We start from the raw sequence: 27,180 nt of genomic DNA, 5'->3' as shown, positions 1-27,180 counted from the left end.
GTATAGCAAAATGAATGGTGCGAGTTCAGCAAGTGACCCGAAAAGGAGTGCGAGTCGTGATCACCACCCTTGTGGTGCTACCTTCACTGTCATCACCACCAGAGCAAAACAGCACACATAGGACTTGCCTTGGAACTCATATTGCACGCATAGGTCTTGCCCCAGCACCCAGATTGCATCCACAAGACCTGCCTAGCACCCGCATTGGACACATAGGATTTGCCATCTTTGTCCCCAAACAGCTTGTCTGTGCCATCTCTGTCCAGAGTCTTTACTTCCGGGGGTCTCCAGGTGACTGTTTTTATCCGGGCGGAGGAGCAGAGTGTGTCTATCATGCCCACTCCCTGCCCATTTCTACTGCTTTCCATCCACTTCCTTCCCAAAGGCTTTTTGGGGCTATCCCTCCCCTTCAAAAAGTCATTCTCGCAGAATTGGGCTGCTCCTGGAATACCCAGGGATGCTTCTTGCATGTTATTCAAATAAAACATGTTGTCTAAGAGCTAACACTTGCCAAAATGAAAACTCAGTAGAAAAGTTGTAACAAAATAATTACACATCACATATGGAATTGTTTTGTTGCTCTTCTATGCCAAGCCTTTCTCAACAGTTTCTCTAGTAATTTATTTTTTGGGGCAACTTACTTATTCCTGCTTTTGACAGTGCCAGACTGATATCAAATAGCCCCCCGGGCGAATGTTGTCCTTGCAACACCACCAGTGTCCCGGATACTTAGAATGCCAATGTAGACATAGACCTCTTGGGCCCACCACAACACACTACAGAATCTTCTGTTGCACCAAATCTACTTCCACACATTGGGGACATATTGTAAGGCAACAGCCAGCGCCTACCTCCCTGGCCCTGGTTTTCGACAGGGTGGCGCTTCTAATAACACTACTGGCATTTCATTGCCTACAACGATATAGTCAGGTAAATGATCAAGGCAATGAGATTATATATATTTATGTATTGTAAAGTATACAAGCACTGGTCATTGTCAATTTGGAATACAGATTATATAAGAAATTAAGATTTAAAAATCTGGACCATATTTTTTAAAGATTTTTTTATGGTTTTAGAAGCAATTACAGTAGAAGTGGCAAGTTTTTAGTTGTTTAAGGACACCATAGAGCTTTCCAACTTAGAATGTACTATAATTATTCCTTAAATAACTTCATGAAACAGTCAATTTGAAAGCTTGCAAGGGTAAAAAAAAACTTTTTTTTTTTTTATTTAAGAAGCAATCCAGCAGGCTTGTTGTGAAATATCTGGTCATAATGAAATCTGAGAATACAGTAATGTCTATAAAATTTTCCATTTCTTAGAGAGGAAAAAAGTTCTACTGTACTAATAAACAGTGATTTATCACTTCTTGTTCGTTTTTAAAAGGACCCTCCAACCACCCTAATCATTCTGCAGAATCGCGCCTCTTTCTCTCCTCGCCCACCAGGTCCTAGACTTTGGCCAAATTTATCTCCTGCTTGCATGCTAACTGCCAGCCAGCTCCAATGAGTTTCAGGGGGTCTAATGAGACCCCCTCAAGTGCATGCCCGGTCAATTTTAAAGAAAATGCCTTCTTGCTATTGCCAAAAAGTGGCATGAAAATGGGACAAAGGCTGGCAGCAATTTCTTTTCAGACTGGTTAAAGAGTTAAAGTATTTACAAAGCACATTATTATGCATTCTACATTGATCTCCATAAGATGAAGAAGCGTGAAAGGAATAGGTTGAAATTATTAAGTGGCTCACCAAAGGCACTGATTATCAACATTCTGCTGTAATCAAACTACGAATATTTAATTGGCATTTAAGCTCACTGTTTCACCATGAGGGGCATTTATGATCAAATGAAGGCGCTGCAGATATCGCCTGCTGTTTTAGCTAATTGCTGCGTTCAAGAGCACAAAGGCCATTTAAAAAATTTGGTGCCAAGTAAATGTCAATCCTAGCTCTTTTCTGCTTGTAAAACACTAATCTTGATGCTACACCATGCCTTGCAGCAGGGATGAGGTTGCTAAGCAACCCGCAAAATATGTATTTCCCAAAGAGATATGCAGATGAGCCGTACCAGAGCATCTTACTGTTACTAGGCAACAAGATGATACTGCATTTCCAGCTCACAGAGGAATGAGTGCTGAATATATGTGAAAATATTATTGATGAACAATGCATTCATGGAAAAAATGCTCAGATGTCCTATGCCTAGCTGTGTCCGTATACAAGATCACATCCTTGCCCTCATTCAGTGAAGCATAAGGTTAAGAGGTTTGTTATTGAACACAATGTTAAATCCCACTAACATAAGCCAAGACCAGTCGGCAAGTGTTGCGGATGAGGTCTTGTTAGACCTCCTCATACACATGCACGGTAAGCACTCCCACGGCTTTTAATGGGCGCACTTTCCTGTTACTGATTGGTTGCTTCAATCAGCCAATCAGTGGAGTGGAATAATGAACTACTAAGGGGGGGGGGATCTGCTGCAGCCCTAAGGCTGCTGCTACTTCTTTATACGGTAAGTAATACATTTTTCTTTTTTGTGCAGGTCCAATTTATTTATTATTTAAGGGGCGCCGTATGATACTGGAGTGTAATTCACTGCACCAAAGGCAAGTTAACCTTTCAGCATTGTTTTTGTAGTATGGCCTCAATTAAAAATGCTCATTATGATTAATCAACCAATTAAACTAAGACTTTTTAATCAGTTAAAGGTGCCGTTCCATAAGAAAACATCCATTGCACTCTCTAGTATGCTAAGTAAATAGCACAAATCTGTCATTTTTAAAAAAATTTGCTCTGAAGGTTTAATCACATTCCAATGCAAGTAAAAGCCAACCCAAAGCAACAAATAATCATTTCCAGGAGTCTCTTGGTCAGCGGTATTAGAAATGATGATTCTAATGCTGCATTTAGTTTGAAAGGTGGTTAATTCAGTAGAATAAGTGGAACACCACCTTTAACTAATTACCAATACGTGGTATTCAAAACACATAACTCTCAACATTTATATAATAAACAGTTTACACTTGAAAGGATAGTGTGAGAGTCTGGTTGTGTTAGTGTGAATGTCCGGTAGTGTTAGCATGAGTGTCTGTACGTGTGTCTTGCTGTGTGTTAGCGTGAGTGGCCCTCCTGAGGTCAGGTTCGGGATCTGCCCCTCATGCACAAAAGAAAATCTGGCAACAGAAAATAAGATATAACTATACAATTTCAATATAGAGAAAATCTGAAATGCTAGCACCAATGTAAAAAGGAAATTAAAAAAGTAAATAAAGACAAATGTAAAAAAAAAAAACGGGGGGGCGACAATTATTATGGATTTTTGAAAATAAAAAAGTGTATATCTGCTAAATATATATATATATATATATATATACACACTTAGCACAGAATGCTACAAATGCACATATTTCTGCAGATACAGGGTGTATATTGCTTAGCAGAAAAAGCACAATAAACACAGCAAACAAATAGCTACTCATAATTCACTTCACCTGTCTATCACACACACAGCAGACTCATTCAAGAACACGCATTTGTTCAATGACTTCTCCGTCAGCGATTTCATACGAGCGCCGGAGAATGCGTTACAGGCACGAATGTCAAAATATCACCAGAAAGCAAAGCATTTTCAGACGACAGCAAGGCTGCAAACTGTCTCCGTTCCTCTCGGTAAAAAGCTACATTGTCGAAATAAGACATGCGATGAGATAAGCAATGCTAAGAAGAAGAAGAAAAGCTTCCTATCATACCCACCGATTCGGGGTAGGAAGAGAAAATACAGTAATAATCTAGAAAAAAGACACTTACACGTCCTTCCACGTAGTGTTATTTGAGATCTGCTACTGTGCCTTGTGGACTGGGGCAGGGCAAGTAGGGTTTATGTTTAAACAAGATTTGTTGCAACAAAAGACACCGAGAAAAAAAAAAATGACAGCATCCACTGCCTTGGCATTACATTATAACTTTAAGGCAAGCCCTTGGCACGAAGTATCATGTGTGTTTAGTCATATTTATTTTTGTTAAAGGTATACTTACCAGGAAAAGAAGTCTTGCCAGTTTTGTGCTAATTCCCGCAGCAGATGTGCTCTTAAAAGCAGAGCGGGCTTGCCGATACACCCGCTGGCTCGCAGCGAGAAACAAAATTAGATGCAGTCTATGAATCTCGTTTGTTAGAAGAAGGGGGATTGTAACGCTTGTCGCACACAACAGCTGACGCTCCGTGCAAGCGTTGCAAACTTTAACCTTGATGACAGGAGGGCTTAGTTTGTACACAATGTTAGCTTATCAGCAAGTCGGAACACTCATGCCAGGTTAGATGTAGTAAAAGAGCTGTTCCAGTTTTAAAGGAAAAGTGCATAGTTGATAGAAACACCATCTTCGTTAACCAGGATTGTGCATTGCGTCTCTGTGTAGTACTATGGCTAAATGCCTTTTGCCCTACTTTTGTTTCTGCCAACACCTCGCTTCTGCCGAAATGACAAAGACTATCTAAAGATGTATATTCAGCACAAAAAACAACGCATACACACATATCAGTCTACAATAGGGTCACATTAACAACTGCACAACAGTTTAGAGATGGAATTCTGTATAGGTATCTATGAATGCGAGAGAAGCCCTTTTTGGGTTAAGCCCACCTGGTGGTCATACATTCCTTCACTTCCATAAAAAGCAAAACTATTTGAAAGCTCTTCAGGTCAAGTCAAGCTAATAGGTGTTATGGAAATTAACAGTATTTAGTAATCTGGGGGAAGTTGTATTGGAAAGGAACATACTTGTCTAAAGTGTTTCATAAGTGATCTCATCACCATCACAACCACTTGATTGTTGCTGCACAATAGACCATCCCATACCCTTGCTTGCTACAGTGACTGTGTCACTTTATTTATAACCCCTCTATGCTCTAACATGAGATCACTAGAAAATCAATAATACAAAAGAAATTCTATAATTACTTATTTTTGGACATGTGTGTTCAATAACTTGTGTGTTCAATAACTTTACTTTAATTACATACATAAAGAAAAGAGAAACCGGATGAGATTGTGAAGTGAAGCTATGCAAACATCGGATTCCATAATGAACAGAGGTAGTCACATTTTCTGAAACCCTCCAGGAATTGTCATCGTCAGCAGAATTTACATATGTTATATATTAGAAATATCCTTTACCAACAAAACCAGATCTGACTCATTTGACATAAAAAGGTTGTTAGCGTCTAGGCATCTACTAAGCTCAAAAATAATGTCCTACAACCAGATGTTGTTTTGTCTAGGAGTCGTAACCTCAATAGGAACTGTTACAGCCCATCTCAAGGGTAACAGTTTCAGGATTACAGACAAATACATACCCTGCCATCAGGAATAAAATATGGTGATGTTAAGGATAAAGTACTATCTATCTCTCCACCAGGAAAGGAAATGTAGTTAGAACAACTCTGCCAGGGGAAAAAATGTGTAAGATAAATTGGCTAATCGTGAAGAAAGAGAGATGCAGAAATTATTCTCTTTCTTCGCAAATCTGTCTCTACTATTCTGGCCTCTTGGAGTCCATCATTTTGCAGAAGTACCTGGGTAACAGAGTTGATACCGGGGAGAAGCTGACAAAGACAAAAGACCATAAAGAGGCAAGAGGTGCTGCGGAAAGGGAGACAGGGACACGGAAGCGGTTGACGGAGAAGGTAGGGAGACACTGACAGCTTCAGAGAGAGTAAGAGAGATTGAGTAAGAGTGAGTGAGAGCAACTAAATAAAAAACAGTGGTTTTGATTATTTCCCCCCAAAATTTTTCTTATATTCAGGCCTTTTCTTTCATTAAGATGCATAGGGGGGCCATCTTTAAATCACTTTTAAACTTTACTGCTGTTATAAATGTCAAAAAATTGTAAGGCCTATTGACGATTTTCTGTCAAACCAGAATATACAGCAGAAACTTTCAATCAGCAAACAATTGTTTTAAAACAATTTCCCAAAAATTTGCCATTTAAAGTCTGTTTCCCATTATCTTTTCATGCTTTAACATTCCACTACAACTATAAGCAACGACAGCACATGGATTTTGACATTGCTAGCTATGTTTCAATTTCATCTGTATTCTGTTGTTAGCACTTTAGACCCCTGAGGGGTGGCACGCAGAGAAAGAGCTGTATACTTGAATACCATTCCATAGTTATTATTCTGCGTGTGTCCATATATATAAGCATGTGACTATATCATTTGACCCATCAGCCAGGCTGGTTTTTAAGTAAATTGCACTATTACTGTCCCTTTTTTGGTATGCCTCACCCAGTGTGACTGATAAGTAGCATGCCGATAAGGGTCTGGTGGATAGTGTTGTGTGCATTAAGGAATTAGAAGAAAAAATGTCAAAAAAAGGAACATGCAAAGGAGAAGAGGAAGAAGGAGAAGAATGGAGGGAAAAAGAGAGCAGGGAGGAAGGAAAGAGGAAAAGAGAAAGTGGAGAGATAGGAGAAGTGGAAGATGGGGAGAGGATGAAGAGAAAAGAGAGAAAAAGTAAAAGAAAAGAGGGGAGAAGAGGAAGAAGAAAGTCATTAAATCCTCAAATATATTCCAACTCATCTATCTACACTTTCATGCCTACCTGAATTATACGGAGAAGCATGTGATGGCCATATTTACAGCAATTTTGTGGCAAAGTGTGAAACATCGGAAGTTCAAGTGAAGTTCTACAAGCTGTACAAAATGAAACCAATTCAAACTCAAAAGGATTTATGCATGAAGGGCAGTTCTGGTGCAAAGAGGTAAAAGTGTTGTTGATACAGACAGCCCTTGTATGCTGAAAACCAAGTAACTATTTTTCCTCTCGAAAAGCTCAGGTTACATTAATTAGCTTGACAGTTTTAAGAACAATTTACTTAATTGAAAGAGATGTTGGCTACAATAGCTACCCAACTGCCAAAATACATTCCCTACCCTAAGGGCCACTCCGACCTCTTGGTATTTAAAAGCTAAATCGCAAAAAAATAGAGCTCTGTCTCTTGCTTCCTCATCTTTCCATTCAAGTGACAACTTTCTAAATATTTCCATGAGTTGACAGTGATAAGTTGCCTAATGCATTTTGTGTATTTTGTTGAACGTTTCCCTTTACCAGAGCATAAAACACACATATTCACGTATTAAACCAATGCAAAATAAAAAGTCAAATCTTGGCCATCAGCTATCCATCAGATGAGCGCACAAAATCTAACCGTATACTAAAAAAAAAAAAAAAAAATTGCAACACATCACAATAAAACATTTTGATCTGCTTTTTGGATTACGATTGAAACATCTGTTAAATCGATCTCCATACACAGTTCTAAACTAATTAAGCTTTTTTTTTTTTTTGCCTGGGAAACAAGATGCTTTATGAAGAGCTATGTGGCAACACCAAGTTGCTCATGAGCAAAGATTGTGACATTTTGTTGTATACTTCTAAAGTATCCCTGTAAAGCAAGAATAATCCTTTGAGATTGGATAAATAAAACCCATTATTTTAATACAGTGTTATATGAGTAACAACCAACAGGTCAAGTAGCAAGTCTTACTGTTTCTGAACCATAACCCCTAGAAACTAAACCAAGTGTCAGTTAAATTTCATCAGGTGCAAGCAGTCTAGAGCATCGTCACAAGGATCTACAACTTAATCCTGGAACTCGCTATTTCACTATATGAAAAAACACAAAAGAAGAATTTGAAAAATGAAGGCAGCTCATAATCAAACCACACAGTTTTCACATTTTCCATAAAGCCTCAGCTTGGTTAGGACTGTCCATCAAGGGTCAACCATGTTCTGCTGGCTGTTACAGCATCTATGGTCACCGATTCTACACGCATGGTAATTGTGGAAGCACACTGCCCCTTTACCATTGGAATATGAACATAACAGGGAGGGGTATGGACATGAGAAGGGCAGAAGAAACCCATGATTTGGGCTGACAAGAGAAACCCAGGAGTTGGGTTGAGGTCAGACGGGATGATAGGTGTCCTGACCAATTCCTTGCTTTGTTGATCTATTTACTGCACTGCAGAATATACGCTATACAAAAAAAGAATAATAATCTACATCTCTATGCTGTGGAATAACAAATTATATATGTCATCGAACTACTGTACCAACCACATAATGCTCTGGTACAGATGTAACCGGTTAATAATCAGGATTGTACAAAGAATCCTATACATGCAACCCCAAATGCCCCCTGCCCTTTCCTTTCTCTACCCTTGGTTCATTCCATTATTTTCCTCACTGGGGGTCAAATATTTCCTTGGTGGTGAGCGCACTTTATCACTCTGTATACACAGATACATATAAGCACAGGTATAGAAATAATGGTATCTCTAATTTATTATTCTCACTTTCATGAAATCAGGTCAGTACCATTCCCTGGAGGACGCAGATTTTTTTTTGTATACATCCCACTTATGGCAGATTTTACGCATTATAGAATTAAACATGCAGCATTCTGCACCCCCCTTTCTCTGGCTCAGTCTCCTACACAGTAATGCAAATCAAATATATTCTAGTAGACGGCTACTACACATAGGCAAAAAAGGCACAGAACACAAGCTACTTGTAAATGCAGACAAAAAGCTCTTGTCTGTTAGTTGTATGATATAGCTCATAAAATAACCCACACAAATGTCTGTACATATTTTATGTGTTTAGTAACAACCACAAAATATGTTGGGGTTTTTCTTATTAAAGGTATATGAATTGGGACCATAACGTCCTTAACGAAGCTTGCTGGATTTCAGGAATTCAATTTGGTTTGTTAGCAACGTAAATCTTCAATGTAAAGCTTTTCATCCTTTTGTGTCTGTATCCATAAATCACACTATGTCTCGGCTAGCAACATATCATGTTGGTAGCCGAGACGAGAAGTGAACCATTCATTCACTGTCCAAAGCATTGCAGGACTTCCTCACCAGTGCCTTTTGCAGCCCTGACCTTGATTAGAAGAACAGGAACGCGTCTTACCTTACAGAAGAGCCCTCTCTGCTGCTGCTGCTGTACTGTGTCGGGGAAGCCGTCTCAGAGCTCTCCCTTGCAATGCCTGCTGGCTGTTTTTTTGAATCGACAATTGCTCCCTGTAGGGGAAAAAAATGAAAAGATTTCAAAGCGCAGTCAGACACTCAGTCATCGAGTTACAGGATGGAGAAAATGTGTTATTATGGAAGCCTTTATTTGTGGGTTTGGTCTGCTTCGGTGTACATGAAGCCAGCTAAGCGCTGTCCTATCATGCTGGTTTGGCTCGAAGTGTAGCAACCACACCACATGACTCTCCATGAACTCACAATTTGCAGTGCTTTCCCCTATTATTCATTCAGTGCTCTTATCTCGCACTGCAAGCAAAATGTAAACAGCACAAGATTGAGAGCCAAGAAAAGTTCAAACACTTGTAGCCTCTTAATTTGTAGAACGTCGGACTCTACAACTATATAAAAAACATTGAATAAGAAGTGTAAATTAATGAACTAGGAGATGTTCTAAATATTAGACCTGCATATTGTGGAACCCAATCCCATCAGAACCTCCACATGTATAACATTACAACTGGAAACCTTTTACAACCTATCAACTGTTCTTTTGCCTTTTCTTTTACAGACTTCAATGACTCCCAAAATGAAGACCCAGGGCTATAGAATGTATAGCATGGGATATACTGACCTCTTCTTTCTAACTTAAACACTATTCCAAATATCTTAAAGTTTAGGTGGGAAGTTTGGGGACACAATTGCCTTGTAAGGTAGCCTACTGAAGGTCTCATAGAAACCATCAGAACGTTGACTCTTCTGCAGGGTAACAGCACTGAGCACTTGGAAAAGATGATCAGTGATAGAAGCACAGTTTGACAAAGTATGCTATGCTAGCATAGCAAAATGTAAAACACCTCTTTATTACCGTATTTGCTCGATTATGAGACGACTCCCCAAATCTGAATATTAATTTAGGAAAAAAAGAAAAAGCCTGAATATAAGACGACCCTATAGGAAAAAAGTTTTACCAGTAAATGTTAATTCATCTAAACTATTTTTTTTTAAATAAAAGCTATGATTGAGAAAAATATTTTGGTTTTATTTCCTTCTATTTTCCAACCTGTCCCCCAGTTATGCACATCTGCCCCAGAAATGCCTTATACCCCCTATATGCCACTGTGCCCCATGATATGCCTTTTAACCCTCTAAATGCCACTGTGCCCCATGATATGCCTTTTAACCCTATATGCCACTATGCCCCATGATATGCCTTTTGATCCTCTATGTGCCACTCTGCCTCCAGAAATGCCTTATACCCTATATGCCACTCTGGCATTTAGAGGGTTAAAAGGCATTTTATGGGGAAGAGTGGCACATAGGGGGTCAAAAGGCATATCATGGGGCATATCATCATATCACAGAGCACTCTGCCTCCAGAAATGCCTTATGCCACCCCCATTTAACACCCCCCCCAAACTTACCGGCGCTTCTGACTTCCCTGTCAGCGGGAAGCGTGTAGATCCCACGCACATACGCTGCAGCCGGAAGGAGGCACGGCTAGCAGCGGGGGTTGTCTGCATCCATCGCGCAGACCTTACCCGACTGTCAGAGATCAGAGTTCCCGGCACCGGTGGGGGGAACTCTGATCTCTGACAGCCGGGGAAGGTCTGTGCGATGGACGCAGACAACCCCCGCTGCTAGCCACACCTCCTTCCTGCTGCAGCGGAAGTTGTCTACACGAATTGCGTAGACCTCTACACGCTGCCCCAGCTACACACCGGGGACTCAGAAGTACCGGTGGGGCGCGGGGGGGGGGCAGGAGGATCCAGGTCCCCTGCAGCTGCGGGGGATCTGCATCTTAGTCTCGTAGTCAGACCTATTTGAGGTCTGATTATAAGACGACCCAGATTATAAGACAAGGGGTATTTTTCAGAGCATTTGCTCTGAAAAAAACCTTGTCTTATAATCGAGCAAATACGGTAATATATTGGGGTTTTGAAGGGTGATAGACATTCAGGGGATGTTCAAATGTAGACACAACCTTTGCGGCAAAACTAAATTGCTCCAACATATGGAAATCTGTCGTTCCACAAATATCTAAGTGTAATATTGATGCTTCTTCTGGCCAACCAATGTTCTCTGCCTATACCTACTATGTGCTAGACCAGCGGTTACAAAGTCCTTGTTGGCTGCAAACAGGGTGCAATTTGAGCTTGAGAACAGGCATCTCAATTCAAACGTATTACGCTATTTGTTCTAAGGCAGGGATACACAAGACTGGCCTCTGAGGTCTGGATTTGTAGGCCCCTGTGCTGCTAAGCCATTCAAGGTTTTGAGCATGGGGTGCATAAGATATCAGTCCTTGCATTTTTATCATTAGTATGGTTTAAGAAAGGTTATTTAATATCATAACCATTTGAACCATTACAGATCTGTTTCGTATTAGAAGTGTCAATCTGAGAAAGTCCCTCAAACGAAAAGTATCAAACTTTTTTTTTTGGGGGGGGGACTCTCATTTTAATATTTATTTGGACTAAGTAAGATCTTTGAGGAAAGATCGCAATTTCGTGACAAAACAGACTATGTCATCATATGGAATTTAAAGCAAGATACTGTGTTACACTTAATATCCTTTTATGTTCCAGGGGGGCTGAGTGGAATTACTGTGATGTGTTATATTATGAGGCAGAACTCTTATTCAGGGCACCAGACTTCAAAATAGATAGATGAACACTGCTCTGGTGGTACACTAACAACAGTTTTATAGTAAAATAATACGACTTTGAAAATGAAGTTTCCGCTATACTAAAAAAAATACAAATGAAATTTATCCACACTAAAACCGCAAATATTTATTATTTAAAGACAGTAGTCAATAAAATAAATTGCCTGATGGGGATTTTAATAATTACATGGAGTATGGTAAATACATTTAATGGTAAGTGGGTAGTCAATATATTTTACCTCTCATGAGGCAATGTGGGCCCCACAACCCCTACAACTGTCAGAGCTCACAACATTATATACAAGGAAACATAAACTGGGAATAAAAATGGGCCTTCCTCACTTAAACTATTTAAAATGACTACTTTGTTGGTAGGGTGCCTATAACTATACACAGTAAGGTTCATAAAGTTTAACCTTTACAGACCATCCTTAACTGCACTGTACTACATGTTGGCAAACAAACTAATTATGTCTAAAAGGGTTAAAATCCATTTGTGACATAAGTGGAGGTCAGATTTATCCCTGATTTTGACAATGTTTGAATTAAAGTGCATACCAATTAATAAATCCAGACCACCCTTAAATGCATACACAACCAACTTGACCTTGATTATTCCCCAACATATTTCAAGCACACAATTCAACAGAGGAAACAACCAATTTGTATATAGTTGGATGCATAGTTAGTGAGAGATATTTAAAGCTTACCTGTGCATAAAAATCTGTTGTAGGCGATGACCTGGACCTCTCATGAATGTACTGTGCTTTTTGATTCTGTTCAAGGCCAGCATCCAGAATGTTGTCAGCTGAATGGCATCTCCCAGAATTCTTTCTCTCCAAAGTTTTTTTCTGTTCTTTCCAAGATGCTTGGTATTCAGCAAATGTCCCTAACCTTTGCGGCTGTTCAGATGAAATATTATCAGTACTCCTACTAGTAACATCTTGAAATTGTTCGGTGGGATTCTTATTCCGCTCAAATAAGTTTGCAGGTCCCAATGATACAGCCCGAGCCCTCTTGTCATGCCAGGGTTCTGGAGGTTCTTTTTCAATCTCTTTAATATGGTGTGCACCATTTCTTACATCGGCCTGGTGGGGTGGGATTGGTTTGGGGACATGTTTTGGCTGTGAAGATTTGCTGGTCTCTTCAAAAAATTTCCATCTGTCTGCAAAAGATCCCACAGCTTCTTTGGTTGCACCAGCACTGTGATAATAATGATCGTCTTCATAAATGCCAACTTCATTAATTTTCTCAGGCTCTGAATAGGATCTGAGCTTTTGCTGGGCAGTAAACCGTTTTCTCCCTCCTATACGAGATATATTTTGAGAGCTGTTAGAGACTACATTTTGCTTTGATGGAATCTGATCTGTGGATGAAGGAGATGTTTCTGGTGAATATACAGACATGGACATATTTGCGCTATGGATTCTACGTTCGGGAGAAACTGAAGGATGTTCCGCCAAACTAGGCTCAAGGTCTCGTCTTTGAAAAGATGTAGCCCTTAAGACTCTTGCCTGAGCCTCCTTTAGATGGTTCTTGTATGTACTTGAAAAAGAACCATCCGAAGGAGGATTCATGTTTTCCACAGAATCTTGACTCCAATTTTGTGGATTCTCCATTTCACTAGAATCTGTCAAGGTTGCGGTACTTTTGCTCTTCTGCAAACGTGCTCGCCTCTGCTGAATTTCATTCCGTAGGGTTGTTGCAAAACGGTCACTCCTACGTGATTGCTTGCCTCCGTCTAAGAAGGGCTCCTTTTCTTTTCCACTTTCTGAAAAACTACCAGAGCATTTTCTTCCTTCCTGAGCTAAGGAATGCAGCATAGGTGTGACTTGAGGGTTTATCTTTTCTCCTTCTTCAGCCCAACTACATTTTCGCTGATGTGATCTGTGCTTACTGTTTAAGGCATTATTATCTGTATAGCCATGATGTGCAAAATTTTGGTTGTTATACTGGTCTTCGAAATAATCTGTATTTTTCTTTTGAGTGACTGTTGCATTGTTACTGAAGTGGCCATCACTTTTCTCAGATATCTTTAGGTTAAATGTTTCACAGTTTTCTAGGGAAGGTTCACCAATTTGTTGAGGTAGAAAGTGACCGGTCACTTGGGTGTAAGTGGCCACATTTTCATGATGAATAGATGGTCTATCAGAACTTGTTTGTGGTTTACGATGGTCCTCTATATAATGATGCGCTGTGGTTTCCTGAGGTGGCTGTTTTGTACTGACATTGTTAATACGACTCTGGCTACTGTTATCCACCTTCTGTTTTCCACTGTTGTTGTCCAAAGAAGAACCAGAGACTCTGGCTTGACGTTGAGTGTACAGAAGAGATGACTCGGACAATTCAGGGGCACCTGGATAATAAGATATTTGCTGCTGCTGTGGTTTATGTGAAACAGAAGCTCTTGTATTTTGATAAAAAGTGCTTTCATCACTGTATTGCCGCTGGTGATGATGATTGTAAGTAGGTTGCGCATATCGGACATCGTTGGTGGATAAAGACTGCAATCTGCTGGCATTGGGTGCATTGTTATGATATCTGTCATTGTGGGAGGATGCACCTTGATTAAAATTGTCAGTGTGGTAAGAAGAATTACTAATTCTTCTCATATCTGCTAAAGTCCTGTCAGTAACTTTCACAAGTCTTTGTTGGTAATCAGGGATCTCAGGGTTCAGGTCAGACCTTTGGTGAGGCATATTTGCAACAGTAAAGTGCTGTGTGCTTGGTGTAATGTCTGAGTGGGCAATTCCAGAAGGCTTCTCATGACTTTTTGTTGCTGCATAGCTATCACTGCGTAGAGGCGGAAGCGGGGGAGGAGGGGAAGAAGTTGTTTTTTTCGTATCAGGAACATACCAAACTGGTCCAAAGTTGGATCTGCTGGAATGTCTACCATCAGTTATTTCATCCGTCCTCTGTGTTTTATTAGATTCATAAACGTTGGGAGGAGTTTGGTATACTGGTTTATCTTCACTTTCTCGATATTCATTCAAAAGCTGACTTGCTTTGCCATACCCTTGCTTTGTGTTATCCCATTCATCGACTGTATACAGAATGTTGTCAGTTGAAGTAGAACCAGATTTAGACAGGATGTGATCAGGGTTCATAAAACTAGTTGAAAAAGAGCCATAGGCTGAATCTCTCTTATTTTGGTTTCCTAAATGATCTATACTGTTATTAGATTTGGCAGAGGAGAGTCTTCCAAACTGATAGGTTTGATCAATACTGTCCATACTACCCATGGAGCTGAAGTGTCCGGAGGTCCTCTGCAAATTTGTTTGCTCCCAAGGGTTTGTCAGGTCATGAGATGAAGAGCTGTGGAAGAACAAAGGAAATTGGCACAATTAATTAGAATGTCAGTTCATCGTTTAATGATTTGTGGGAGAACTGTAATCACTGGTGTGTTTCTTCTAAGAAAATATTTTTGTTAATGCATAACCACTATCCATGAGAATAATTTAATACTTATTTTAATATGCCTAAAGACGTGGCCCAAGTTCTCTTGAAAGTTCCTTAGAGGTATACCTGGAGTGGTATTTGGAATTCCAGGAAGAACCGACACTGGAATTAGACAGCTGTGGGGTCTCCATTGGATTTTCAAGAAACTTTGCCGAATGCCAGGAATGCGGCCTACATGCAATATCATTTCTCCTGAAACACAGTAACAAAAAAAAAGGAATGTTAAACATTTTAATAAACGTTAACAAATACAGGCTTATATAATTTAGAAAATATGGTTGCTCTGGGAATTTAAAGGTGCTGTTCCACCAAGCCTTCTGAATTTAACCTATCATTTCTAGTACTGTTGAATGCCAAAACCCTTCTCAGAAATTCTTTAATCGTGTAAACGTTTGCAAGGCACTCTTGTAATGTGACAAAAAAGTAGGAACTGATAAGTTGCTGCCATAGACATTGGAAAAGCTTCCTAAAAATTTTTATGCCATTTATATCAGAGGAAAGGAAAAATAAGGATATAATTGAGTGAAAATAATGTTTTTCTTTTGTGGAACAAAACCTTTAACACAAACAACTTTAAATATTAGCTGTTCTATGCAATAATGTGTTAATGAATTTCGGCAGTGATTAAAACATACCAATACCCATGATTTTTTGCAATAAGGATTGTATGGATAGTGTGTGACAACATTCAGATGTTTGAAATAGTTATCTGATCAGGCTCTGTTTGCATACTTTGGTGGAACGCCAACCAATTTACCAATACCAATAGTATTTTAATGCTCAAAGAAAAAAAAATCTCAGTTAAGTTCACAGTGGTTATACTTTGCCTATGGTTGGAAGTCTTGTCATAAACCGTCTAATGATTAGGTCCATTGAAAACATTTGATGGAACATTTGATGGAACAGAGACCACAGTTCCATCAAGCATGAGACGCCTAGCAAGTACGGGCTAATTTCCAAACGTTAAAGTTCTGCAACATATTAGGCAATTTAAAGACAATTAAAAGTAGGTTAATGAGGTATCTATCACATCAGCACATAACCTGTTCAAACCTGCTCTTTTTAGGTAACTTCTAGCTGCTGAGGTTTGGACCACCCAGAAATGATCAGAAACCGGGTTTAGTTGTAGCTTCTATTACATCTTCCCAGGTTAAGACAGAAAAGAGTTAGGTGCTTGGTAATACACTTTAAAAAGATCAGTATAGTCAATGGAATTCGAAATCTTCTCTAATGCATGCTTAAGGAATTGTGCCTTATAAGTATAAGCCTTAAATTGGATAACACTCACATTGCAGAACATGTATGTTAAGTATTCCAAAGCCTGCCAAAGGCGTATGCAAAGAAATGCCTTCTACATCAACTTGTATCTAAAGTTTAAGAAACTAACATATATTATAATAGTGATTTACAAATGTTGTTCCATTGAGTCTACCTCATCCATAACTAAATGCAGTATCGGCAACATAATTTCTATTACTGGTGAATGACCAATTATTTCCTAGAAATATATATTTAACCATTTGCCACATTCATAATTTTGCTGGGGACACCTAATTACCATGTGATACAAAAACAGATACTAATAGGTTGTTGCTAGTGAAGCTAAAGAGACGTCTCATAGTTTCAGTTGTTTTATATGAACAAACATTTTCAATAAATAATGAAAATGCACATCTGCTAAGGTTTTACCAACAAACTAATATTCAATTAATATTAACCTAAGTGGAACAGCACCTTTAGTTAATTTGTTTCAATATATAAATCTAGGAGAAAGAAGAAACTGACCCAGGGTCCCTGGAGAAGCAGGACTTTACCCCACAGACTCCGTGTCAAACCTACATCATTCCCAGGCCTTGGTACTTACATATAAATGGCACAGGGTCAAAGTTCCCCTTATATGAATATCCTTTTAGATGCCTTAGCTGTGGTGTGAAAGCCTATAAAACATTGGACCTTTTCACTTAACATTTTCCGGAGGTGACAAATGACTTAAGAATATAGTAATTGAGGTAAGCCTCCATTTTCTTATTTGGAGAAGACCTTGTGAGGCTCATCATCATATACAAGGGAACATTGCAAAGTACCATGCCATAATAATGCTAAAACAGCAACATGAACCCTATTAAGCAACTGATATCAAGTATAAAACACATGTCACGGTTATAGAAGACTTACAACAAGAACAAATGATAAGTGAGTACAACTGCCATTGTCCCCTCTTAGGCATAATACGGAGGTGGATGATGGGAGATGTATTCCACGAACAGCAGGGATTGATAAGGGGTGGTCGCTCTAGACACACAACAAAGGACCAGTGGTGACACGGAAGGGGACAATGTTCTAGGATTCTCCTACAAGCAGGAAGTTCACTCACTCCACTGTGATCACAGCGCAGCATGCTACACATCTTTACTATACCTCATAGAACTCCTTAAGATCTTCATTAGAAAATGTCTGGCCACAAGAACATCGTTATCTGAAGGCATTGTCTGTCTTATAATATTCACCACCACTTTTCTCCTCCTGAGCAGCCCGTCAATAAGAGGAACAAACCGGCATGGGTTATACAACAAACACCACAGAGTATCTATTTACATTGGCACAGGATCCCGCAAACTTTCTTGGATTTGCAATCCAAAAAGTTTATGATGACACACATAATAAACATACTACTGTATACCTTTAGAACGTTTATGCAAAGATACAACACATATCCTCAGTAAAGCAGCAGAGAAGTGGATTTTGTTGACGTTATCAGAATATGAGAAGTCCATCAATGTGATATATTTCTCTTTTGAGGTTTTTAATATTAAAGATTTTGTTCCACATTTGTATGCAATCCAAGGGCTTGTGTATACATTGGATACACAGTATTATAAATGCGCTTTGTCCTGTCAACTTTTCTACGGTTATAGATATATAGTTATTTGGTATACAGGACCCGGGAAAGTAGAAGAAGGCAAACAAAAGTGTAATTTCCTTATTACCTTGGTTGCAAGTAGAGCAGAACAATAGTGCCTTAAACAGTTGTGAACCACCCTATTGTTTCTGTTTTTTTCGCCGTGTTTTGAAAGCATCAAAATAAATGAAATGCAGAAGCTACCCAACAGGTTTGGTTTGATTTACGTACTAAGTTGTCCAGCGTTCAATAGTCCCATCCTGCCTTCTTCTGGTCTATAAAGAGCACTGCAAGTCCCTTAAATCAATCAAGTCTCTAAAGAACCACAGTATTACCAGCATTAGAACATGTTTCTTTAAAACAATACATTAATTAAGCCATCATTCCTGTGCTCGTTGGACACCTGGTGAGGACCAGAGCACTAATTATTTTTCTAGACTTGTAGATGAATAATTTCATCCTCTGTCTACAACCTGTATCCTGAAACTATGTGTATTTGAAAAGAGGCAGGGTTTTTTTCTAGCAACTACAGTCACTATGTTACTAAAAACTGGTTATCAACACACTAAATGTGCTGATAGCCAAAAAATTTCAATGGTCTATACATCATGTATACATAAATCTGTTGCATTTGGTGCCATGCAAACAGAATATTGCTCATCTGCGCGGCTAAATATATTTAATACAACACATGTCACGTATAACATATAACATGAATAAAGGTTTTTACTGCTTTCAAACACCAGGGGGAGCCAGAGGGCCCCCCCAACCTTCTGTCCAGTGAACAATTGGCAAACTAACCAGTAAACAAGGAATCTTCCTGCTTATCCCCTTTATTCCTATTCTGGCATTCAACATTTTATCTATACATCTATTTGGCTTAATTTAGCATCACAAAAACGTGGAAAGGTGCAAATAAATACTGCATAAAAAAACTCATACCAGATTGTGTGGTAAATACAGACAGGTTAGTAATGTTCACCTGTATTTTGCTGATAGTTTGTACATTCAGCTATGAGTCTAAGAGCCATACCCGGGAACCTCAGGGTTTTGCCCCAATTTCAGGGTGACGGGGCAGATTCTATGGGTCACACAGGCTGGAACGAGCCATTCCTCTTCTACACTGCTGTGATCATACAGACTCCAAATTTGTGCTTTTTGCCACTAGTGTGTCATAGTTGATATCTATGCTTGAATGCAGGTGACTGAATCTTTAAATAATGGCAAACCAACGTCTCCATGCAAATTGTTATTACAGCCATTTGGTTAACACGTTTGACAAGTCACTACATATAATCATCACAATGGGCTCTTTAAGGGTTAATATTTAAAGAGTCTCAGGGTCAGCCCATTAAGAAAGTTCACAGGTATGCTTAATAGCCCCTTGTAAATACTTCTTGATCAGCACTTCCTGTTTTAACCTAATAATATCTTGGTTTGAGTTGTTTTGGCAACTGTTTTGGAAAAACCATAGTAACCGTTAGTGGCTACTGGAGTTTGAATAATACATGCAAAAGCCAGTACAAAAAAAAATTAAAAAATTACGCATCTGCCTGCTCCCACAGGACAAATAGAACACCTAACAGTTAGATTTGCAAGAGTACGGTTTATGGTTGCAGGGGCCATAAGTAAGAAAGTTCAGAGTTCAGGAATATGAATATTTATGCAGTGCTTAATACAATACATATATTCAAGGGGTATGACAAGACGAGAATTGACAGACTAAGACAAACCGATACATTAGGTGAGGATATATAAAACAATAAATAAATACTAATGAGTGGAGTCACTCTTTAGAAACAATAGGCTGTATTTCACTAGTCCCCACGTGACTTTTCATAGACCTCTTACATACAATACATTATAATGTCTGGTTATGCAAAGGGAAAGGCACCCTTCTCGGTTGGGCAAAATTAATATTATCCTGCAGTACCTGTTCAAGTATGGAATATCGTGATGGACCGAGGCTGAGGGCCTGCCAGACACTGTTGTGACATGCTGTAATTTCCTAACAGCTATGTTGATGTCACACCACTGCACAATCCTGCCAATTGTCCACTACACCTACTTCCCAACTGTCAGGTTTTATGTGGGGCAGTCCTATTATCTATACACTGAGATGTACCTCAATTACTATATTCTGTGCCACTGCAGTGTCCTGGTGTTGTGGGCAGTGGTGATCATGAGCCAGTTGAGGAGATCAAAGGCTCTCCCCAGATCAGCCCACTAAACTGTAGTATCAATCAACGTGTGTTGTTACCCATTTCAACCTTAACCCAGCAATGCTCATTATCCTCCAGAGACTACCATCATTTTACCCACAAGTAAAGCCTTTTGTTTGGCCTGTTCCCTTCAGCTAAAATATAAATCAAAGGATTTTTAAGAATAGGATGCACTCTTTATAATAGCCTAAGAATATGATAGTTTTTATAATAATTTTTACAGCGCTATAAAAAATTATTTTAATTGCACAATTGCCTTCTCCCATGCAATAAATTATAAACACATATAACTTATGTTGTACATTACAAGAAAAGGGCACTTAACAGGTGTGCACACGTTAACACATATCTGGATTTCCATAATGGAATGTAATTGAAGGCTTGGCAAACATTATCAGTTGAGAGCTTAAGGCTGCTCTACAAAAAGGTTTTGGAGGCTGGTACTAGTGGTAGCAGACATTAAGTAAAGAAATAGCAAGTGCCAAGTATTTCAAAGAACGGTGCTCATCAAGGATAGTACATATCTCATTAGTAACATTAATATTTTTAATATTTCAGTGGGGAGCGTTTGCTTTTCGAAGACCAAGCAAGAAACACTCTGCAGAGTTCGGGAAGGCAGAGGTGGATTTTTGGTGTGATTGTTCCTTTAAATGAGACACCCACGTATATGTAGATTTTCCAGTAGTGTAAATTTTAAAAAAAAAACAAGTATTGAATTATTTTATACTGCAATACTCATTTCTTTTAATGAAAAAAATAAATAGAATATATAAATAAATAATTTATAATATAATTATAATAAAGTTAATTATCAGTTGGGATAATAGTAAAAGTGATGTTTTCTTACAGATACATTAGGTATTCATCTGTTCTGCAGATGTTCTCCGAAGAGGGCAAGGGGGGTACACAGAGACCTCTTTCAAGGCTGGTATGCAGCATACCATTTTCTATAGAAATAAGCACTGAAACAGTAATGACATAAGCCACCGGCAAGCACAGCCTTCTGGTATTATTTTGAGAGTAATTGCGAGACGCAGACATAATCCACATGTTAGATTTTGACCTATCCATCCATGATGTCTTTGTCAGTTGCTACGGCAACCGTAGGCACTGAGTATTTGAAACACAATGGGTGGAAGACCTGCTTTGTCAGTGAACAGATAACAGTCCTGAATCAATTTTTAATCAGGAGCAAAAGCAGCGTTCTAGAAATCCAATACAGATGACACTAGGGCCACCAAGCGCTCCAGCATCTTCAGAAAAAATTACAAAGATCATTTGTGGCGCTATTGTTGTTAACTTAGGAACCAGCAAAAAAAACTTTAAACCGGGACATTTAATGAATAAACTTTTATTTTTTTTTTTTTATCAGAACTAAGTCATGTTGACTCTTAAATGTATCAAGAGTGGCTTTGCAATAACCCTAAGCACTAGTTTAAAGCACAACATACTACTTAAATGTTATGAAAACGCATTATAGTATAATTTCGCCGTATTAACAAATAGCACCAGTCGACAGAAAACCACAGTTTTAAAAATGTACAACTAAAAAAAATATAAAAATATATATTTCTTTATTTTGGCTCGTACTTTTCAGATTATCTCACAATAATGCACTAGAAAATATGTAATACCTACCTTCATAGAGGACGAAGCCAGGGGAACAATTTAGTCTGTAAAGTAAAGTTGGCCAAGAGAACTACCAAACAGGCCTATGATGATACATTCCATTAGAGCAGATCCAACCTCCAGAAAACAAAAACCAACAAAATGTGCTAGTTGGAGAACTGAGCTAGTCCTGCCTTAATAATGGAAGAACGGAATTGGTAGAGCCAAAGGGGAAGACTTGGAATAAGGAGGTCTTAGAAAGCCATGTGTGAACAATCTATTCAAGTCTTGGGAACACGATAAACGCATGACAATCTAGGAAGAGTCTTGAGACTGTGACACAACTGTCACTCCCAGAAAGTGAAACATCATTGTTTGCCCTTATGCAAAGCCCACAAGCTGTGCATAACAAAGAGAAACCCCTGCTGGCTGCTGAACTTCGAGTATCCTCCTGCTTCACGTTAATCTGGCCCTTTGTTAAGGCTTATAAAATATAATTAGCTTCACAAAAGGAGCCTTGCTATACCTGAGGGGCAAAACAATGTTTCACATCAGCAGCTCCGTAAATCACTAGCGGGAACCAGGACATTTCATGCTGCGGCCTTCAATATGTAGATGAACTACAACCAGTATCATTCCAAGCTAGGGCAATTGGTTAAGGAGGATGGGTTTTGTACTTTTGGAAATATGACTATTTGATGGGCCAGGAAGGTTCTTCTGTACTAAACACTATCTCCAGATAGCAGAAAGATACCTCCTGGAACTGTTAACATCGCCCTAATTCTTCGGCCCAACTGAACTTTGGAAATTGAACCACAAGCTCCTTAAAATTGTTCCAAAATAATGAGAATGGATATCTCTCTTTACTTCAATAGACACCAGACCAGCTTTTGCCACTGTGTAAATTCATTAAAATAAAAATACATCTTCTTAAAAGAGACACTCCACCAATGATATGCGCTTCACTTAAATTTACGAGGTGTCCCCCTTGACAAGTGTCGCTAATGGTCAGGCCATGGAGAAGAAAAGGAGATCCCCAAGGTAATTTTTTTTCCATATTTAATTAATGCATATTAATACGCATTAATTTCTGAGTTCTTTCAGGGACATTTCAGTCTCCTTTTAACCCTGCAAAATTTTCAATGCAAACTTACACTGTGGGGCGGATTAGTTCAAAGAAAAGACACAGCACATACTGAGTATTATCTAGTGTATTTTGCATAAAGTCAAAACAGCCAAACAATAGATGGAGTGTAGTTCCATTATTTGTGTTCATCCATTTCAAAAGTAACAAGCCTCTATTATATTTGACAGATATTTTGCCAAAGACTATTTAGTAATAACGTTTAAATGAAAGGTTGTAATTTAGCTGGTGACAGTCCTGAATTTAGCAGGACAGCCCCACCAAGATGGTTTATGTACCATTTTGTTGGACTGCTGACAGCCACATAAGTAAATTGCTCTAAATGGGTGTTGAACACAGGGAAAAGGAGGTCTTTCTGCATGCTGAACACACCTTGATGATGTTGCTGAGAGTGATGTGATGTCACACAGCTGTCTATGAATCTATACATGATGTAACAGGTCTCAGATATCTAATTAAAGGCAAATTTTACATCTCATCACATGATATAATAGTATGAAAAATAATTTATTTCCCACTATTCCTCCATATATATGCCAAACCAAACAGCAAAAGTAACAAACTCATTTTCTTAAAAGCCTGCCCCCCCCTGGTACATTTATTATATATTTATGTAATGGTACAGTACATAAGCTATTGCAGAGTACGCGCACAAAAGAATAGGATAAGTTCCATAATCATGCTATAGAAATTATAAAACAAATTGAAATAAAACTAAACATTTTCCAATTGGGGAGGGATTTTTTTTCAGTGGAGGACACCACCTATTTTAACGTAGTATATTTTCATTATTTCAGTCAACTTAACAAAATTGTTGTTCATTATTGTTCCACAAGGGGGCAGCGTGTTCGATTTGCAACGAACAAGCCAAATGGCTTTATTAATATTTGTACACTAAAAGTGGCTCTTGAGACTCTTAAAATGGCGCTACATACACCCTTTATTCTACAAGCCACTTTACCAAATTGCAATACAATATTAGTAAGAATATACAAGATGAGTGATTAGAAGACCTATGGTTCAGAATAATACTAGCCACGATATTGCTAAAATATTACCATATTTATTGATTTATATAGTGCCATATTCCACAGCTCTGTACAATGTAAAATTAAAAAGAATACTATTAAGAAAAGTACGCTAACTCCAGAGCCTCATGAAAGTAAACATGAAAGTTAACCTATTAAATACATCTGAAAGCATAGTAAAACAATACTAAAATGTTCCCTCAAATTAAAACTACTGGTTTATTCATATAGGACCAACATATTCTCTACAGAAAAATTAATGGCACACATACATTACTTTAGGTTTAAATAGGCTGTCTATACATTAACCTTCCTTATTACCTGACAACTTATGAAAAAAATATATTTAAAGGGGAATCCCAAAGGGAATAACTTTTTTGAGTGCTAAATACAGTCAGTGATATAGTGCAACACTGAACAAAATAGGGCTTTATTTGATACGGTTTCAATAAATTGGATTCAAGTCTGGATTTGGGCTTGACTAGTCCACCTACCAGTCACCCACCTCTACATCTTGATGAACCTATGAGGTCCTTGAAAGCCTTGAGACTTAGCAACCAGCAGGCACATTCCACTAGTGACAGCCCACTCACTGTACTTAAGCTCGTCACATCTGGCATTAATGTACTAAACAGCTGGAATTGCTTTAGGGTGTTAAACAATGTTTTAATCACAGTCATACTTCATCTGAATCGAAAAATTAGACATTTTGAGTAAACAGTTTAAATATTGTCAAAATTACGGTTTTACATGAGAACATCTTAAATATGTTGCTAAACAGAGGGGATTATTCCTTTCTTATGTAGCTGATCTGTTTTGCTTCGCCTAGACGCCTGGTTATGGTTAAGGACTGCTGGACTCTAACATACAAAGTATAATACATGTTAAAGAACCGTTCAAAAACAAGCATGTAGGTGAACGTGCAGACCGCTTGGCTCTGCTGTGCCAAGGTTATCATGATCCAGTCAGCGCAGGAATGCAGAGCATTTATTAGTGTTAGAAATTCATGGGGAGGAACGTGTTTAACTTACACACAAAGAGGCTACTCAGCAGGGAAACTCCCGAAGCACGGACAAAGAAAATTAATTTGTGAGTATCAAGCCCAGAAGCCACCAGCTTTCTGAAATTGTACAAGAAAATGACATACGATAAAAGGAGAACAATATTCAGAAGGGTAACCGGTTCCTAACAGGCTGCGTAACCAAAGTCTCAAAAGAATCATCCTGCTGGCATTCAAAGAGTTAAGAGTAACTTCAATGCTCCAAGATTACAGTTAATGGTCATCATGCCAGCCCCAATGGCAAACAAAATGTTAAGTATGTAAAAGATAAACATTTGGTTCCATTCAAGAATTCCAAAATTCTGGCAAGTCGGCGGGTCACAGGTCAGAGCTGCACACCACAACTCAGATGGGAATGAGCTGAGATGAAAACACAGACAAAATATAAATAAGTGGTGTGTATGGTGTCAAGGCAGCTGCCTTTTAAATCTAGGCAGTATAGCATCAGTCTTTATTTCATGCCAAATAGTGGAAAAAGGTCTAATATGAGTCACTATGTTATGGTTCCTAGATTGATTAAGGTATGTGGGGTAGGAGTAGATACACTCACAGCTGCCATTCTCTACTTTGAGATAAAGTATTTCCTGTACCAAGTGGTCCTTGTAATTGTAGCCATCACAAAAGCCTCAAACTCATCATGGGTTGGGTGCCAATTCGGGGCCAAAAACTTTAAATAATAACATGGTACTATCAGGACCTGTTTCTATAATTGCTTGGCATGAGCTTGCAAACACTGGTGTCTTTTACGTTGGAGGTTGCTGGTATTTGTTGAATTGAATTTTTCAGGCATCGTACAGCATAGAATACGGATAATGATAATACAATAATACACATCCAGATGCATATTTTGGTGGCCAGGTAGTCTGTGATTTATACAGACTGTTAGCCTGTTTACCTGGTATCTTTGTGTGCTTAATCTAGTGGTGTCCTACCCTACCATAGGTAGGCCACAAATCCACTAGGTTTCTCTAACACAGAATCAAATTAACCAGTTAAAAAAAATCAGTTTTATGAACATAACATGACTATAGTGCAAAGTGTGAAAACCCACCAACAGGATGTTCCAGTCAGCAGGAATATTCTTCTTGCTATGGTCATGGACCTTTTGTCCTTTCCACCATGATCACCTCCTATATAACACATTGTAAACCGTATCTGTCCCAAAACTCTTTGTCTTCGCAGTCCCTAAGGGAGGGATTCCAGAATTGTACAGTAAGCTGGGTTTTTAGAACCACAGAATTTGATGGCAGATAAGAATCATTCAGAACATCTAAGTCTGTCGATTTTTCCTCATGTAGAGACTCAGACCAATCGTTTTAGACTCAGGTAGCTTCATGCCTATCCGACGCATGTTTAAATTCCTTCACAATGTTTGTGGCTATGGTGAAAACCACCAAGTTCTCCTTTTTTTTTTAATATATCTATCTTGCATTTGTAAACATGAGAATAATATTAACAGTGCATCACAATAATGTTATAAATATTTAGTTTTCTTATAGAAGTTTACATTAAAATAACGGCTTATAAATTGTGTGGTTGACTAGCATTTTATGTAACGCTAAAGAGAACAGAGGTTGTTATTATGTATCTGAAGGAAATTACATTTGTTTTCCTTCCAAAAAAAGAGATTCATTATTTCTCACAGGAAATCTGCAGACCTTTCCATCATTTGTCTGGATTATCATTTCCCTATTGTTCTGATCTTTCTCCTGAAGATTGCACAGCTTCTAACAAGCCAAATATCAATTTTATGCAATATGTACTTAAAAGGCTGTACAAAAACTCTATATGTAGAAGGCAACTTTGTGTGATGTGACCCAAAGAGGGCATCTCTTAGGCTATTGGGTTTAGGATCATTACTGGCCTTGCTCACCACCATTCAATCAAGAGAACCAAAAGCTTCATGTTGTACTCCCACTTTGTTGTTGTTCTTGACAACCTTCTGACCTTGTGGTCAGTGCCTTGCTGTAAAGAAAAGAGTAAAAGGCGAACAGGTGCTAAAGTGTCTTTTAAAGGCCGTGGTGAGTACCAGATCCCTAATCTTCCTCTTCTGCAGTTG

At 38.6% G+C, this 27,180-nt stretch overlaps 1 protein-coding gene across 1 annotated transcript in view; it reads right to left on the bottom strand.

Moving 5' to 3' along the window:
• SHROOM2 (shroom family member 2) overlaps positions 1–27,180 on the bottom strand; it is a 78,500-nt gene that overhangs the window by 13,866 nt on the left and 37,454 nt on the right. The window contains exons 3-5 of the mRNA XM_053457408.1: positions 15,227–15,352; positions 12,412–15,016; positions 8,978–9,087 (exon numbers count right to left, since the gene is read on the bottom strand). Of these exons, the coding sequence (XP_053313383.1) occupies positions 8,978–9,087; positions 12,412–15,016; positions 15,227–15,352 (2,841 nt within the window). The remainder of the gene's footprint in view (positions 1–8,977; positions 9,088–12,411; positions 15,017–15,226; positions 15,353–27,180) is intronic.

Source organism: Spea bombifrons, chromosome 2, assembly GCF_027358695.1.
Source record: "Spea bombifrons isolate aSpeBom1 chromosome 2, aSpeBom1.2.pri, whole genome shotgun sequence".
Taxonomy (NCBI): Eukaryota; Metazoa; Chordata; class Amphibia; order Anura; family Pelobatidae; genus Spea; species Spea bombifrons.
This window is presented reverse-complemented; position numbering and strand designations above follow the sequence as displayed.